Source organism: Haliotis rufescens, unplaced genomic scaffold (assembly GCF_023055435.1).
Source record: "Haliotis rufescens isolate VD_foot unplaced genomic scaffold, xgHalRufe1.0.p SCAF_40, whole genome shotgun sequence".
In the NCBI taxonomy this organism is placed as follows: Eukaryota; Metazoa; Mollusca; class Gastropoda; order Lepetellida; family Haliotidae; genus Haliotis; species Haliotis rufescens.
The window spans coordinates 2,815,116-2,833,331 of record NW_025964113.1 but is presented as its reverse complement, the minus strand read 5'-3'; the positions used below and the strand labels follow the sequence as shown (position 1 = coordinate 2,833,331).

Genomic DNA, 18,216 nt, shown 5'->3' with positions numbered 1-18,216 from the left:
AGGGGAGTAGTATAATTTTAAATCTTTTACTGCCCATTGATAACAAGGACACTCCAAATCATACATTAGTATATATAAGGGTGTAACACTCACCAAAGGATAGATGGAATACCGTAGACATGATACGAGTTTGATATCGTGAGATTATGCTTTGATACAAAATGATACAAGTAAATGCAAGGGTGATATGTAAAATGGTACGAAATGAATTGTACCATACCATTTTCTGATATATTAAAATATTCTTTAACCAGTGTAATTTTATGGACTTATATTTAGTGAAAATGTTCAGTTTGGCCTATTCAATGTCTCTCAAAAACATCTCTTGAACATTTAATTTGTTTTGTATCATGTTTTTATCACAGCCTTACTATAAAGATAGATATTGTACCGTAGCAAAGCGTTTTCTATGTCTGTCTGTGTAGTATTCCAGTATCCATGCATGGGTGACTGGTCAGACAGCGCCAAGTGACAAGCAGTCTCACGACATATTGAACCTCCAGCTCATTTCTACCTGTTTTTGTCAGTCTGTGATGTGAATGGATTGTCTTGTGTGTTAGCTGCACAGCCTGTAGTGTTCAGTGAGAGGGGCACCTGCTCTCACTCCTCCCCAGCCTGTTACAATGGGGCTTGTTGCAATCTGTGCCAGATTAATGTTGGCTTTTGTGGATTTTCTCAGAAGCTGGCAATCATATGACAGGTACATTGTAGAATTTAAAGTGTAAGAACATGTATTTGGAAAATACAATTTGTATTTTATGCCTACAGTTTTGTAACGTGGAACGTCCTGTCATACATGCGTGTGAATGTTACAGTGGCTAAATGTCCTGTGGCTGGCTAACTTGACACGTGTCCTTCGCTTTCAATGCATGTGATAGGGTAATGTAAGTCTCATGTGTATTATTTATGGCTGAAAGTATGTCTTTTATGGCCACACAGGACATTGGGTTCTCTATAGCACTGTAATCTCATAGACAAATTTAGCCATTCTGTAATTCAAATCCTAGGATGTATAGCTGAACCTTTCGTATATGCCAAATATGGTAATGAGGTTCACATACAAGGTTTTTGAGAAAGTCGACGATACAATGCTGACCTGTTAAATAACCAGCCAGCTGACATTACAGCTCATTTGTGATGGGCAACTTGAACAGGACCTTGTCCATTAGCCTTCGAGGTAAGAAGGTGAGTTATTTTTATTAGCATTTATCCTGCTTATCATTGGCATTCACATGAAGGCAGCTGGGAAAATTGAGAAAGAAGGAAGACACCTGTCCTCCAAAATATGAATGTGCCTGCTACTCTTGTGTGAGGACAGAGGAGGGAATTAAAGCAAGCCTTGGAATAGAACAACTTATTTGTCTGTTTGATATGGGTTCATCGTTATTCCAAGGTAGCAGGGTTTCTTAGGACAAAGGCAATGGTTGGGGAGGAGTTTACTTGAGAGGGCATGTGCTATCTTTCATAAAAAAGGGCACCTGTTACCATGCTCACGGAGCACATGCAACTTTGCTCACTCACACCTGTAGCTTATACACACAATAAAATGTTTCCACTGTCACAGTTCTGCTGTTTTCTTTATCATTCCATAGGATACCTTTGCAGTTGTGGTAGTTTGTGCCTTTTTTATTTATTTATTTATTTGTTTACACATTATCTTAGTGATCACATGATTCTTAATCAAGGAATTGGTGGATGGGTATCATAGGTGGCCCTCTTGTCCAAGTTATGCCAGATACATCTGAGACATGCATTTTACTTTCATATGAAGCTGTGACCTGTGAAGATCCGGGTTAGAATATGTCTTCAGCAACCCATTCTTGTCGTAAGAGGTGACTAACAGGATTGGCTGACTTGCTTGATGCATGTCATTATATCTCAGTTGTTTAGGTCGATGCTCATGATGTCAATCACTGGATTGTCTTGTCCAGATCATTTACAGATCGCCGTCATATAGTTGGAATACTGACAAGTGCGGCATTAAACAAACAAACAAATCATATGAAGCTGAAATTCACTCCTACTTAAAGTCCTGCCATAGGCTAATGTGCATTTATAAACTTCTTTCTTAATCATGACTATGACGTCATCCTTCGCATCACAGTGAGAGTGAAATATCATAATAGTGATGTATGATATAAAACTAAACTTTGCAAGGCTTAATAAACCCCCACAAGCTGTGCCACTCTTAGGTGCAAGTAAAAGATAAAACTGTAGAACAAATGTAAAGACAAAGAAAGTACAGAACGTAATCAATGTATGTGCTTTATTTTCTGTACATGGAACCATGATAATAGAAGTCTTGAAGGAAAACCTCAGCATCTTCTATTCCTGGTTGAGCTGGTCACTGAATGGTCAGCACTGACCACACCCTCCTTGTGATGCTAACTCTGCTGGTCACTGTATGGTCAGCACTGACCACACCCTCCTTGTGATGCCAACTCTGCTGGTCACTGAATGGTCAGCACTGACCACACCCTCCTTGTGATGCCCAATCTGCTGGTCACTGAATGGTCAGCACTGACCACACCCTCCTTGTGATGCCAAATCTGCTGGTCACTGAATGGTCAGCACTGACCACACCCTCCTTGTGATGCTAACACTGCTGGTCACTGTATGGTCAGCACTGACCACACCCTCCTTGTGATGCTAACACTGCTGGTCACTGTATGGTCAGCACTGACCACACCCTCCTTGTAATGCCAACTCTGCTGGTCACTGTATGGTCAGCACTGACCACACCCTCCTTGTGATGCTAACACTGCTGGTCACTGTATGGTCAGCACTGACCACACCCTCCTTGTAATGCCAACTCTGCTGGTCACTGAATGGTCAGCACTGACCACGCCCTCCTTGTGATGCCAACTCTGCTGGTCACTGAATGGTCAGCACTGACCACATCCTCCTTGTGATGCACTCTCTGCTGGTCACTGAATGGTCAGCACTGACCACACCCTCCTTGTGATGCACTCTCTGCTGGTCACTGAATGGTCAGCACTGACCACACCCTCCTTGTGATGCCCAATCTGCTGGTCAACTATAGTCTCAGACAGAATGGATAATGTGATCCCTAGGGTTCTGTATGTGATACACTGGTGTAAGTGTCATGTGATCTTTAGAAGGACACCTGCATTGTGAATCACCTTGTTACTTGGTTGCCCTGACAACACCACACACAACAATGACTTTGGTCGAACCTTCTTTGCAATCCTCTTCACTCTTTTGTCTAATCGCTTCATATATCTCTGAAATACATGAATTTCAAACTGATGACGAGGGAACATTTACACATTTTGTGTGTCAATAAATAGAAGTGAGATGAATTGGGGTTACACCTCACATTCAAGATAACTTCTCTTGTACAGTTGGCACAGGTGGCCCAGTCGTCTAAGGCACCACAATTCACTGTGCAGAGTTGCGTCCCTTGGGCATGCCAGAAACCTATGATTGTGGGTTTGAAATCGGTTCACCCCGATTATGTTTCTAGGTTTGTCAGCACCAGACCCCTGCTTGTGAGTTTCCTCCCACATTAAGCTGACATGCCGCTATATAACTGGAATACTGTTAAAAGCGGCGATAAACCCAACTCACTCACTCACTCATGGTGACAGAGAAGAAGACAGGTAGGTTGTGACTCACAGAGGAAAACTACAGGAGAGTAGTGTGACCTTACGCTTACACTATGAATCAGTGCATATCGTGGTACTCAAGTCATGTGATACTTCACAGGGATTGATTTAGCTATATGAAACATTCACCAGTGCAGCCTATTTTTGAAAAGTGCATCCTAATGATGTGTGGTGATATAACTGTGTTAAAAGCAGCGTTAAACACAGCTCACTCACGTGTACAGTGATGTGCATGCATGTGTAGTTGCTAATACTAATTTGGACTTATGTCAGTCTTTTAGTGCTAGGCCACATGGGCCACATGGTTACCCCTCTCTGATGCATTATACTGACTGAGCCGGACAGCCTTGTCGTTCTGACGTGAGCCGTAATGGAATGTCCTCAGATCTTTGTTTAGCGATAGCGAGAACTCAGATCTTATTTTAATGAGATTGTATGAACTGTGACGTCACATCTTTTCGTCACAATGAGCGATGTGACGTCATAATAGTGACTTGCGGTGTAGAAGGAAACCTTAACCTTAACATGGCTTGCTTAGTTGTCTTTAGGGGTTCCCACATCATGTTAGCTTAGGATGTTGCCATGCTACATGCTTTCGAGGAAAGTATTACGGTGTAAACAAACTGCTTGAACTAAGAGAGCACCATATTTTGTTTAAAGGCTGTTGTCGGTTATTCCGTAAATTCGGATGACAACCCACTCAAAACACTGGACTCAACCCATCGCTTTACTCAATGTATTTACTAACACTAAAGAATTTTTGTTTGTTTTGTCATGGTAGAATTTACATAAACATACTGTGTTTTCAATATAGAACTAGGTTACCTGTAGATTTAACCGCGCTAAATTTACATTTGAAACTTCAAGCTGCATGTTCAGTTCCAAATTCAATTTAGCATGGTTAAACCTACAGATAACCTAGGTCTACATTGAAAACACAGTGAGTTTATCTCCTAAGTGAGTGAGTGAGTGAGTGAGTAAGTGAGTACGGTTTTACCCCGCTTTCAGCAATATCACGGTGGGGGGACACCAGAAATGGGCTTCACACATTGTACCCATGTCGGGAATCGAACCCGGGTCTTCGGCGTGACAAGCATACGCTTTAACCACTAGGCTGCTCCAGTATCTCCTAAGTAACTAAATGATACTGAATGTTTTAAATGTTCTGGAGCTTCTAACCTTAATCAAGTCCTCGCCTTCCTTTTCCCCTTCTTCTCTCAACATAGACTCCTCTTTCTCTTCATCAGAATCACCAGTTTTTCTCACAGATGCTGCTGTCTCTTTCTCCTCCCTGGACTTTGCTGTTACCTTTTCCTCCCCTGTGTTGGCAGTGTTACTTTTCGTCCTCTGATTCAGTGCATGCAGCTGCACCCACACAAAGTCCTGCTTCTGCACGGCCTGCGCTGCAGCCTCCGTCCTGGCTTTGTCTGATGACCCGACGGTGCAACAAACAGACACATCTGACAAGTTTGATGACAGCGTGTCCGCCTTGTCAATAACTGCAGCTGTAAACACCAACACAGATATGTCAGACTACGCTGTGCACCATAATTTACAATCTTCATATCATTTTCCCATTTGTCAATTGTGTATGGATAGAATGGAGTTATTGACGATGTTGAAATCACAACAAAATACAAATATTAGAAACAATGGTTTGCCTAGTGAAGCTGATACTTGGCCAGCATAGTTTTACTAATTACAATGTATGACACAATTTTCTTTAAATTTGTGGAACCATTTCTTGGGATAAAATAATGATTTATATTTAAAAGAAATGTATGGAATATTTTCGTTACATCCTTCTTTCTCAGATTAGCCAAAACCTTAGCTTAACAGCTAAGCTAAAAGATGAGCTTAACAAATCAAAAGTTAATAAAATTTACAAGGGCCAAAAGCTAAAGCAGTTATGAATAGCAACTACAGTGGGGTCTGTTTAAATTGGACTTGTGTGGGACCGCAACTTAGTCCAGTTTAGACAGCGGTCCAAATTAGTGAGATTTTAGCAGGAGTTGTTACCAATGAACATACAAGACTGAATTCAATATTTACTTCCAATTGTACAAGAGTCAGTTCCCTGTATCTATGATGTCTGTAAAATGTAATTCAATCGGGACCATAAATTGGGTCTGGTTTCCAAAGAGAATTAGTCAGGTTTTAATAGATCCCATACTTAACATTGATGCATGTGTGACATTTGGCCTTCTCTCCTAATTTGCATCTCACCATATCCTAAATTGTTAGTCTGAACCGTTTATTTAGGGTCTGTTGCCATGACGCTGATACATTATGATCATGACGATCGTGATAAGGACAAATTCAAAATGGCTACCCATTTCAGCCACATTAAAAAATCCACTTTGTCAGCCATAGTTAGAGGTACCGAAATGAAAGTTGATATGTGGGCTAAATGTATAAGTAACAGTACACCCAACACTTTAAGAGTTAACTTAAATGGCACAAATGAAGCAGGGCTTGATTTGGCGAACTCTAACATGCACAAGGTGGATGTTGACATGATAACCTAGTTGCACCAGGAAAAACCAGGTTACACCCTGGTCCCATGAATATATCAAGTTGAAACACGGATGCATACACTAGTCTAAAATGTAAAAATCTCAGATATTGTGTCATGGTTTTACATAACTTAATGATGTATTGCAGTGTGATGACGTCAAGCCTAAGAAAGCATGATAATTACACCTAACACAGGGATCAGTGATGTAGTACATAAAGCTTAGAGGTAGTGGGTGTTCGTAGATTGTTGTTGTGTGGAAATGTCAGACACAAATTTGAATTTTTTTTACATGCACTTGATGCATGAAGACATAAATATTAGGTTGCACTTTTCAAAAATAGGCTGCACTGGTGCATGTTTCATATAATCAATCCCTGTGAAGTATCACGATATGTTTCATATCATGACTTGAGTACCACGATATGCACTAATTCATGGTGTAAGGGTAGGGTCACACTACTCTCCTGTAGTTTTCCTCTGTGAGTCACAACCTATCTGTCTTCTTCTCTGTCACCATGAGTGAGTGAGTGAGTTGGGTTTAACACCGCTTTTAACAGTATTCCAGTTATATCGCGGTGTGTCAGCTTAATGTGGGAGGAAAGCCCTAAGTGATGCAGGTCTCAGATGTTTACCACTTCGGTGAAACCCACGAGCACGGGTATGGTGCTGACAAACCTAGAAACATAATCGGGGCGAACCGGGATTCGAACCCACAATCATAGGTTTCTGGCGTGCCCAAGGGACGCAACTCTGCACGGCAATTGCGGCGCCTTAGACGACTGGGCCACCCGTGCCCCCTCTGTCACCATGAGAGTCAGTAGACTGTTATAGCAGGACTTTGGAAGAACAACCTACCTGTCTTCTTCTCTGTCGCCATGAGAGTCAGTAGACTGTTATAGCAGGACTTATTCTGTTGGAAGAACAACCTACCTGTCTTCTTCTCTGTCGCCATGAGAGCCAGTAGACTGTTATAGCAGGACTTATTCTGTTGGAAGAACAGGCGCCTCTTGTCCATCACCTGGGTGGCTGTCTCCCCCTTCCCGGTCACACCCTCAACTACACCCTTGGTGCAGCACTCAGACGAGGGATCCAGGTCTACCACAGACCGAGTCGCATCCCCGAAATCCAAACCTGCCATCAGTGTACACATACTTTAAAAGTGAACTATACTTCAACTCATCTGTGTTGGTTTAGCATCATGCTCAGCAAAGATGTTTTGTATTTATTCTATGGTCATATGTATATGTTGTTGAAATGATTGTGTGCCTGAGTGTAAATAAAAGTTCAATTTAGGCAATAAGCTTTGTCCTTCATTGGACTGTTAGGCTATTACAAAGGTAAATTCCTTTTTTTGTTTTAACTAAGTGTAGGGGTGTTGGTTGGTTGGTTTGATGTTTAACGCCGCACTCAGCAATATTCCAGCTATATGACGGCGGTCTGTAAATAATCGAGTCTGGACCAGACAATCCAGTGATTAATATCATGAGCATTGATCCATGCAATTGGGATCAATCACATGCATCAAACAAGTGAGCGAGCCTGACCACCCGATCCCGTTGTCGCCTGTTACTTGGGGTGTTGGGATTTCGGGAGACAATCATTGGCAGTAGTTGATGTTCATAAACTACAATGTTGGTTTGCTGATATAAATTGTATGATGCACAGTAGAATAACAGTTAATAATTACCATCACATACAGACACATGCAGGCACTGGGTACATTGCAATGTCTGGGCCTTAACTAAACATGGGCAACAGTCCTTGGATCATTGTCCCCGTTTGAGGTTTTACTGATTATCAGATGAAACTTTTGGTCCTTGTGACATGCAGCTTAGAACAGATGCTCATGTCATGTAACAGAGTTACTTTCAACTTGAAACAATTCTGACCTTTGTGCATCTTCAGCTGAACGAGTTCCATGGCTGCACGGGCATCCTCCACCGGACTGTGACCTGCTGACCCTGTCTGAATGTCCTGTCTGAACAATACAGGGTCCACACATCAGAAATATTTTACTAAACAGATGTTCAAATCTGAATTTGTGCAGTTTCTTCTATAGACATCATTAATATATTCATGTGAAAAAATTTCACTTTATAGATGTTAAAATGCAATATCAAGTAGATAAACAAGGGTATATGGTGGCCAAAGGTCATAGCAGGGCAAAATATAAAAATCAACGAAAAATCAGAATGTTATTCTGCCTACCACATACTTATTCCTACTTTTTCATATGCATGTGATATATTCAATATGGCAGCCATGGGGGCCATGTTTGAAATTAGATCAGAATCCTGACATCATTATGTAATCCTCAGAGAAATATTATCCTTTATTTTTCATAATTACAGATTTACTTGATAATAATAAAATATTTTTCAGAGAAAAGAATCAGAATTTGTTAATGAGTAGCCATCCTGTTTCATTCACAATATCACTTGAATAAATGCTGGTTGTGTTCTGTCATCATCAAACCTTACAAACCTTACATTCATCCATCAGCCATCACCCATATACGATGCTATGCAGTGTGGTAGTGACATATGTCTGTTTTAAGTAACCTAATGACATGTGGCCGTTTATAACTCATGGACCTCAAATTAACCCTACTCCTTGCATAAACATGGAAGGATTCACACAATGTGTAGAGCAGACAGTGACAAGGCACGTTGTACCAGTTGCACATGTTGTCAAGCAAGAAACATCACTGTTTGTTAGAGTGAGTGAGTGAGTGAGTTGGGTTTAACGCCACTTTTAACAGTATTACAGTTATATCGCGGCGTGTCAGCTTAATGTGGGAGGAAAGCCCTAAGTGACGCAGGTCTCAGACGTTTACCACTTCGGTGAAACCCACGAGCACGGGTATGGTGCTGACAAACCTAGAAACATAATCGGGGCGATCTGGGATTCGAACCCACAATTATAGGTTTCTGGCATGCCCAGTCACATCTAGATGTAATCAGAGCGCTCATTGGTCAGAGCACTCGCTGCAACCAGGCCATCGCTTAATTAAAAATTGCAACTATACCGGAAAGTAATTATATATATAAAACATATTGACAATGGAGTCATATAAAATAGCTACGCCATAAATCGCAAAGAACAATGAAGAACAAAGCATGGTTTATTTCACAATAAAACATTGTTCTATCATGACATCATTTCTGATGATTGGAACATGCGTTCGCAACTTGATGACATCGTATATTGGATGACGTTATTTTTGAGTGGGGAGTGTCTAGTGAGTTGTTCCCCATAGATGTAGCTGGCCAATGCAGATAAACATGATGGCCGAACAATCGCATCCAAATGAGAAAGAGACATGACAATCTTCATAGGGAGAAAATGTACAGGTAATCGACGCGGGAAATACCCACCTGTGCATGAAATTGAATTGCCCGACATTGCTGAGGTCGGATTGTATAGAGGGAGTCATCATTATTAAAATACGGGTAAATGTTTTTTAAGCTTGTACATTTCATCATCATCCTTAAAGAGGCTGTATGTAATGTTAATATCTCATATAAGAAATAAACGACTCATGGTCATTGTTTATCATACAATAAAACACTGCAGAGAGAATATACGACCCAGGGCTGCACCCCTCATGTTTTATTCTCCCTGCAGTGTTTTCTTGTTCAATAAACGGACGACCATGAGTTGTTTATTTCTCAATTATGCAACATGGGTTGATGCTACTGAACATACTTGAGGAACTGAGCTGTGAGGGCCTTGAGCCCAGTCTTCTTCCACCTGATGCCAGACATGTTGTAGATGACGCTCGTGTCGATCACATAGGGGTGGAACAACTGTAATTGAACCATGGAGACTTGTGTCAGTGGCAGTCAGACAGACAGCAAATGTATGGAATGGTTTCATGAGTGAGTGAGTTAGGTTCAACGCTGCTTTTAACAGTATTCAAGTTATATCGCGGCGTGATGCAGGTCTCAGACGTTTACCACTTCGGTGAAACCCACGAGCACGGGTATGGTGCTGACAAACCTAGAAACATATTCGGGGCGAACCGGGATTCATACCCACAATCATAGGTTTCTGGCGTGACCAAGGGACGCAACACTGCACAGCGAATTGGGGCGCCTTACCCGTGCCCCCTCATGGACATATTCAATAAGTGTTATAACCTCCTGTGGGTATGTTCATAAAGTTGATAAACATGGCAACAAGACTTTCCTTACCTGAAGGTACTGTGTGGGGATGATAATCTAATACAAGTAATTAACTCAATATTGCCAAACATTTGTGACACAGCAGTCTCATGAGTCTGTCCAGTGATTGCATGCATCTATTCAACTAATGCCAGCAATATTACAGCTGAAACAATTGTAGATAATAGTATTGGCAACTCCACAGCAATGAGATACCCTTGACAATTTATGACAGCTTTTTAGCCACCTGGGATCCTCATTTGAGTTGGCTCTTACAGCAGGGAGTGAGTGTTGTTTTATGCCACAGTCTCCACTATTCCAGATATGTCACTGCCTTTAAATAATCCAGTATACCCTGCTCAATAGTCAGACCTAAGGGACTGACTGGTTATTTGTTATAGGGGTGGGTGGGTCAGAGGGAATCAGGGGTGGGTCACCATAAACACATGACAGTCTCTAGGGGAGGGTAATAAAAAATAATACACATATTTGGGGAAAAATGAACATTTTATGATAAAATATAAAGTGCTTGGGGGTCAGCGGAAAAAAAGTACAAGGACAGAGGGAGGGTCATCCGAAAATATGACAAGGATTAGGGGAGGGTCATTCTTTTCAGCACATATTCGGGGAGGGTCATTCTTTTTAGTACATCAGTGCATCAGAAAACTGACCCACCCCACACTGTAATACATGGCCGTTCCCTAAGGGACTAACAGCCAATTGTGGGCCTCCACCTGGGCCAGTTGTGCTACCTGTTGTCATGGAGAGCTCTCCAGGGTATGGCATACCTTGAGTGCAAGAAGATCCCCGTTGAGAGACTGACCCACCCAGATGGCGTCTGAGGGCAGGAGTCTCTTCAAGTGCTTTTGTACATCCTTCAGACGAGTCTTCACTGGAAGCAACATCGTCTTCGTGATGCCACTGTATCTGAACACACAGCACAGGAAGCTGTTACTATGGTGACTGGCAATACATCATTGAGATTTCATTTGTGATTCTTCTTTCGCACATGCAATTTCTTTCACCAACCTGTGTAATGGTTTATTCATGTGGCACCTATAACTATAAGACAGATCCTGGCTTCAGTTAGTTAGTTATCAAGTGTAACATCTATACCGTATTCGACGTAATAAGAGCCCTGCTCTAATAAGCGCCCATGGCGATATTTGCTAATATATTGGCTAGTGAACAATCCAAATTAGCACCCCTTCCGATTGATCAATGTACACAAGACTTATTTATTCGTGTATAATACCTGTGTTATATGCATCCTTAATTATGGGCAATTAAATTCTGGAAAAATATATATGTCGTATATGAACATTTCAGGCTGTCAGCATAAACCAAGAAATTTACAATCTTTCAACTCTGTTGTTTTTCACCGAAATAATATTCTAATAAGAGCCCCCTATTTCTAATTTTGAGAGTGCCCTGGGTGCTCATTATGTCGAATACAGTATATGTTTTCCAGGACAGGTTAAAAAATACCTCATGTGTCCCTGGGAGATCAAACGGATAAACATTTTTAAAAAAACATCAGAGTAACCAATTCTTCTACCAATGATCTTGTCAAATACCCTGGTATGAATTGCTGAAACTGGCAAAACTATGTGGGCTGTTTTTCTTGTCAGATGCTTACTGTGTGAGGTAGTTTGTGATCCTGTTGTATGGTTTGACCAACGTGTCATACACAGTCTCTAACTTCTCGTTGACCACCGACACTCTCGTCAACTCATTCTCCTGGGCTGACGTGAGACACTGAAAGTCACAAATACTATCTCATCTCTGTGCACAAATCTCTACGTGAGCCCAAGTGTTGGACTCAAAAGCTGGTCAAACAAACATACAAATTATTATTTTTCTTTTAAACCAGAGATTATCGGTAAAATTATGGTTTTGATTGAAATAATAATTAATGAACCAAAAAAGAGAACCAAACTACAAAAATGTTTGCACATTGTATCTTAACCTCAGACCGGAATTGTACAACTGCTCAGTCTTACCATTTCACAATCTATAGCAAAGAGTGGACTTTTCTTTGACACAGATTTGTAACTGTTACAGCTGAACTTGAAATCCTTGTAGCGATCTGAAACTCCAAATGTGTGGAATATATTCTTTATTCAACCTCGTGGGGGAGAGTGAAATATCACCACAATGAAAAGATTTTCAGTTATACTATACTACTGCAATGGTCAAAATGCCTGCAGATGTGACATACTACTGAGATACTACTGCAATGGTCAAAATGCCTGCAAATGTGACTATACTACTGAGATACTACTGCAATGGTCAAAATGCCTGCAAATGTGACTATACTACTGAGATACTACTGCAAAGGTCAAAATGCCTGCAGATGTGACTACACCACTGAGATACTACTGCAATGGTCAAAATGCCTGCAAATGTGACTATTCTACTGACATACTACTACAATGCTCAAAATGCCTGCAGATGTGACAATACGACTGAGATACTACTACAATGCTCAAAATGCCTGCAAATGTGACTATACTACTGAGATACTACTGCAATGGTCAAAATGCCTGCAAATGTGACTATACTACTGAGATACTACTGCAATGGACAACCCGAGGGCTGCAGTCGCCCACCTTTCAGTGTGTCTACTGGCATGGGGTAGCCATCTTGCATCATCTGCATGGGGTTGAGGAGCAGGTGGGTCCTGTCGAAGTCAGGCGCCGGCGCTGGGATATCTGCAACGGTGATGCCAAGGGACTGTTGTAGCCGCAACTGGGAATTGTGCACCTCATCAATCTGATTCTTCAATTTAATTCTTCCTTCTTGGTCACTCACTAAAGGTCAAGAGAAAACATTTACCAAATTCAAAATATTAAAAGGAACTTCTTTTTTCAGCAAGAAATATAATGTAATTATAAACTATAATCATATGTGGTAATCAACAGTAATTAATGAAAGAATCATGTTTGTATGATGTCATCGTCAGGCAAAAAATGGGTGGGTAACTGGACATGCCATGATGCACAGGCAATGGGTGAGTGAGTGACTTTGGTTTAACGCCGCTTTTAACACCCCTTTTAACAGTATTCCAGTTATATCAGGGCATGTCAGGTTAATGTGGGAGGAAAGCCCAAAGTGATGCAGGTCTCAGATGTTTACCACTTCGGTGAAACCCACGAGCACGGGTATGGTGCTGACAAACCTAGAAACATAATCGGGGCGAACCACATGCAATGATGAGCCAGGCCACCCATGGTGACCACATCAGTCTAGTTTTAGAGCTTGTGTTTTGTTTTTAATGTTAAACGCCACACGCAGCAAAAAACAGCCTGTAAATGACTGAGTCTGGACAAGACAGACCAGTGATTGATGTAACGATTAATGTCCCATGCAATCAGGGTATGAAGACACGCAATCAGCCAATCACACAACCTGACCACCGGATTCAGTAACCTTGTACGACAAGCATAGGCTAGAAGGGACATATTTTAACCCAGAATTCCAACAGTATGCTCTCATGACAAGGATGAGATACATGAGGCCTATTCAGCGCCACAAGGCTAAATCAGGATATAAAAATAACACGATGTAAAGTACCACCAACTCACTGGCTTTAACCTTCATGGTGGCTTTGCTGACAGGCACGTGGAACACGTCCTCCATTACTGAGCCGCCATATTGATAAGGGGAGATCATCTCGGTAAACTGAGAAGCAGAATGCAAATCAAAGATGTAATTAAGCAGTTAATGTTTCTATGACGAGGCTACTATTAACATAAAATCTAATAACTAATATTTCACTAAGAGTAAGACAGTAAGGAAAAATGTACATCTTGAAGGTAAATGGTGTCAAAGGGTTGGTTGGTTGGTTTGTTGTTTAACGCTGCACTCAGCAATATTCAAGCTAAATGACGGCGATCTGTAAATAAACCAGTCTGGACCAAACAATCCAGTGATTGATATCATGAGCATCAATCCACGCAATTGGGATTGATGACATGCATCAACCAAGTCAGTGAGCATGACCACCCGATCCTGTTAGTCGCCTTTTACGACAAGCTTAGTCGCCTTTTACTGCAAGCATTGTTGAAGACCTATTCTACCCGGATCTACCCCGGCCGAAGGGAGGTAACACGTGTTTCGTATGTTTAACTTGTACACAACGGAATCCAAAGGAACCCTGAAGTGAATGAATGAATGAATGAATGAATGAATGAATGAATGAATGAATGAATGAACAGTATTCAGCAATATCACAGCGTGTCAACTTGATGTGGGAGGAAAGTCTGAAGTGATGCAGGTCTTAAACAATTAAAACTCTGGTGAAACAAGTACATGTATGGTGCTAACTACCTAGAAACATAATCAGGGTGAATCTAATCAGATCTATACTCCCAATCATAGGTTTCTAAAACATCTAAGGGATGCAACTTACCACAGTGAATTCCAGTGCATAAAACAACTGGTTCACCCATGCTACCCTAACGCATCCAGAAGTTCAGTGTCTTATATCTGAATTGTTAGTAGCTTGAAGAATGACATTAGTCCCCAATGATCAGGTATTAGATTTTGTTTGTTTGTTGTTTAACGCCGCACTCAGCAATATTCCAGCTATATGACGGTGGTCTGTTAATAATCGAGTCTGGACCGGACAATCCAATGATTGATATCATAAGCATCGATCCACGCAATTGGGATACGCTGACCATGTCAGCGAGCCTGACCACCCGATCACTTCAGCTGCATGGGTTGCTGGAGACATATTCTAAACCTGGATCTTCACGGGTCTCGGAGATCGGAAACTGAGTTCATGATACAGATATTTCGCATAATCTGACTGTTAAAATAATGTAATCAGGAACTAACTATACATCAAAATTCAGTTGAGAATCAGCTTTTTATAGCTGATACTATCATGCTAATAACCAAACAAGGAAAGCATGTTCAAGCTCTGCACATTCTTAAAATGTAAAAAATCCTCACTTTTATACCAACACACATTTGAAAAATTCCAAAGCCATAGTTTTCTTACTATATGAAATGTTTTCTTCATGAAGGGAAAGCACTCTTGGTATTCTTCCAGATCACTGGAGCTAAGTTGGTCTATCACTATGACAACCACTGAGGCCACCTTCCTGGGGCGTGCCAACTTACACCATCTGTAGAAAACAAGCAAAATTAATGGAAAGGACATTTCTTCACATGCTTTAGCAACCCCCGTAATACTCTGCAATAGAAAAAGTGAAACATCCTGAGAATGTTTAACCAGTGAAGCCAAAGACAGCTGACCAGTCCTTGGTTTATCCTTTTTTATGCCGAGCCCAAGGCAAGGAAACAACAAGTACAATATTTTTAAAATTTTGTATGATGGGGCAGGTGATCGAACCACCAACCTTCCGCTGTCCGAGCAGACACTTTATCCACTAGACCACAGTGTTAGTCTAATTGATGGACACAAGCCAGACCAGACAATACATTGATGACAACAAATTCTATGCATTAATGCCGACATACCGCAACTCAGTGTTTGAAAATAAGAATGAAGATCAAAGGGTTCTTGTCATAGCCAGAATGTTAATAATGACAGATTTAGGGGGTACCCTTCATTAAAATACTAATAACAATACTTAAATGACCCCACTTTACTTCTAAGTGTGGCTACTGTCTCAGATTTCTTCACCTTTATAAAGCAAAATAAGAACTAAATTGAATAGCACACCATAATTTGATACAAAGAGAGAATCCTTTTCTGCTCTTGTCTAATGTTGCATACCTTGGATAGTACTTGTATGAGTCAGGTAACAGAGCAAAGGTCAATAAATGTTGCAAATCCAACATGAACAAGGGAGGTAACTCCTCATCTTCTTTACGGGGCACTTGTGTGTTTCCTTGTTGTTCGAGCAACTCCTTGAGTGTGAGATACAAAGCTGGCCGTTCCTGCAGGAGATAATAACATTTTAGAAAGCATTTAGAAGATGTGACATTTCTAATGCAATTCTCCACAATATGAAAGCAATGCAAAAACTGGGAACCAGATCAAAATAGGTCTTGTTTATCCAAAAACGGGCACAACCTACACTATTAGGTTACAACATATTATGGGTGACTTCAATAGTTAACTAAACATCTGGCTTGACTGGAAAATTTCTTGTTACAATGAACTCTCAGCATGGATGTGTAAAATGTCAGTGGGAGACAGTAGCGTACCGCTGTATCTGTCTTGGCAGGTTTGCTCAATCTTCTTCTTTCTTTCACTCTTTGTTTCTTCAGTTGGTGCAACAGCACCTTCCTCGACACTGTTTTCCCTGTGGAATTTGAAAGACAGGTACCATCTTGGACTTTCTTCAATTGTGAATCATCTGATATCTCACCTTCAGTCATCTTTATCTGGAAATAATAATAATAATAATAATAATAATGATAATAATAAATACATTTATAATGTGTCATATTCCATTCACCAAGTGGATGCTCATAGTGCTACACTATCACTACCCTGTCAGTGGATCAGTGTGCACTTGATTTTTATTCTCAGCTCCCTGGGGTGTATACATTTCTGGAGGAGCCAAGCCTTCTGTAGCTAACCAGGCTTAAACTGTTTTTGTATATTAAGGAGTGAATGTGTATGGTATACTACTATTAATTAGTCTAGTAAATTGCCTGATAATCATCATGGTTATGGTCCAAATATTAACATTAAAATCTCAGAGCTACAGATAAGCAGCGTATTTGCATAAAATACCCCCCCAAAATATTCAAAACCCAATTACTTTCAAGTATGAAAAACTCACATGTATAAACAAAGTATGCGTAACTACCCAATAAAAGCTTTTTCACCATGCGTACAACAGAGCTAATTTCTGGAACAAAATTAAATTTGTTTGAAATCTTAAAATGTTCACTCATTTGGGGAAAAACCCAATAGAGTGATGAATACATGTGTGAAAAAATATTGCTTACCCAATTGAAAAATGTAATAACCCAAGTAAAAACTCAATTGGTTAAAAAGTTATCTGGAGCTCTGAATCTACTGATATTGCGCCAAAGGACACTTTTAGTCTAGTAAAGGTGTATCCTGTATCACTGTCTGTGGTTTTCATAGACTGACATTTGCTATTCAATAATGGGCAACACACACTGATTGTCGTTATATCAAGTGTTCAGGTTGTTTTACTGATCATTTCACTGTCCTCCTTTCAAACATGTTGTTATTCTATAATCATTCTTCTAACATGACTGAAAGGAGTGCTGAGCCCTTAGGTAAGTGAGTATTGTTTTAAGACGCTTTTAGCAGTAATTCAGTATCACCGTGATTACATTTACAGTGGGACATACAACTTTACAAGAAATAAGGGGGCCGAAGTTAATCATCTCTAGTCAGTATTATAACTAACAACCATATCGTGTATATTAACGTACACTTAATATAAAATCTAAGGAAATGATTATTGACAAATCATGGTAAACTTGTTAACTATGTTTAAAACTTTATACCCGTTTGCGTTGCACATCTGTCTGGCTGAGTAAATCAATCAGAACTTCGGCTTTACGTTTCTTGTTCGCCAGTCTTTTGTCACGCTTACTCATTCTGACAAAGTCAGATATAACCTTTGAGTTTTCCATAATTCACAAAAGGGGTATAGTCGCTTCATGAAATTACTGTAGAATATCTAAAGCTAGTCACTGCACGAAGATCCATGTGTATGTGTTGATATCGCTGGGCGCTGACATCTTGGATCCTACAAAGTGGTATTTTGGCGAAAAGTTCGATTCTCTTTTTCCTTTACCAACTATTCACCTTGTGTTAGCTCTGTTAACATGCTTACGTTGCAATATAATGTGTTTTAATATTATGCATAGGAATATATTACACTCGCACGATGAAAATATTGTAAGTAAAAAGATGTTCATATTTCGTATCATG

General features: G+C 40.5%; 1 protein-coding gene across 1 annotated transcript; it reads right to left on the bottom strand.

The window, feature by feature from the left end:
• Positions 1–2,240: 2,240 nt before the first annotated feature.
• Positions 2,241–18,044, bottom strand: LOC124138598 (small RNA degrading nuclease 5-like). Its single transcript, XM_046505335.2, has 14 exons — positions 17,787–18,044; positions 16,500–16,679; positions 16,066–16,229; positions 15,325–15,451; positions 13,901–13,997; positions 12,926–13,126; positions 12,317–12,402; positions 11,953–12,071; positions 11,102–11,240; positions 9,856–9,956; positions 8,037–8,125; positions 7,078–7,278; positions 4,809–5,134; positions 2,241–3,245 (listed from the first exon to the last, which is right to left on the bottom strand). The coding sequence occupies exons 1-14, from the start codon at positions 17,913–17,915 to the stop codon at positions 3,105–3,107; spliced, it is 2,100 nt and encodes a 699-aa protein (XP_046361291.2). The 5' UTR covers positions 17,916–18,044; the 3' UTR covers positions 2,241–3,104.
• Between the last annotated feature and the right edge of the window lie 172 nt (positions 18,045–18,216).

Bases quoted from the DNA above. Each gene is read 5' to 3' on its own strand.
- LOC124138598 (XM_046505335.2), bottom strand. From the start codon at position 17,915: ATGGAAAACTCAAAGGTTATATCTGACTTTGTCAGAATGAGTAAGCGT. The intron at 5,135-7,077 runs GTAGGTTGTTCT...TGGTGTTTACAG, and splicing joins GGCGACAGAGAAGAAGACAG to CTGCAGTTATTGACAAGGCG. The intron at 3,246-4,808 runs GTTAGAAGCTCC...CATGTATTTCAG, and splicing joins AAGGCGAGGACTTGATTAAG to AGATATATGAAGCGATTAGA.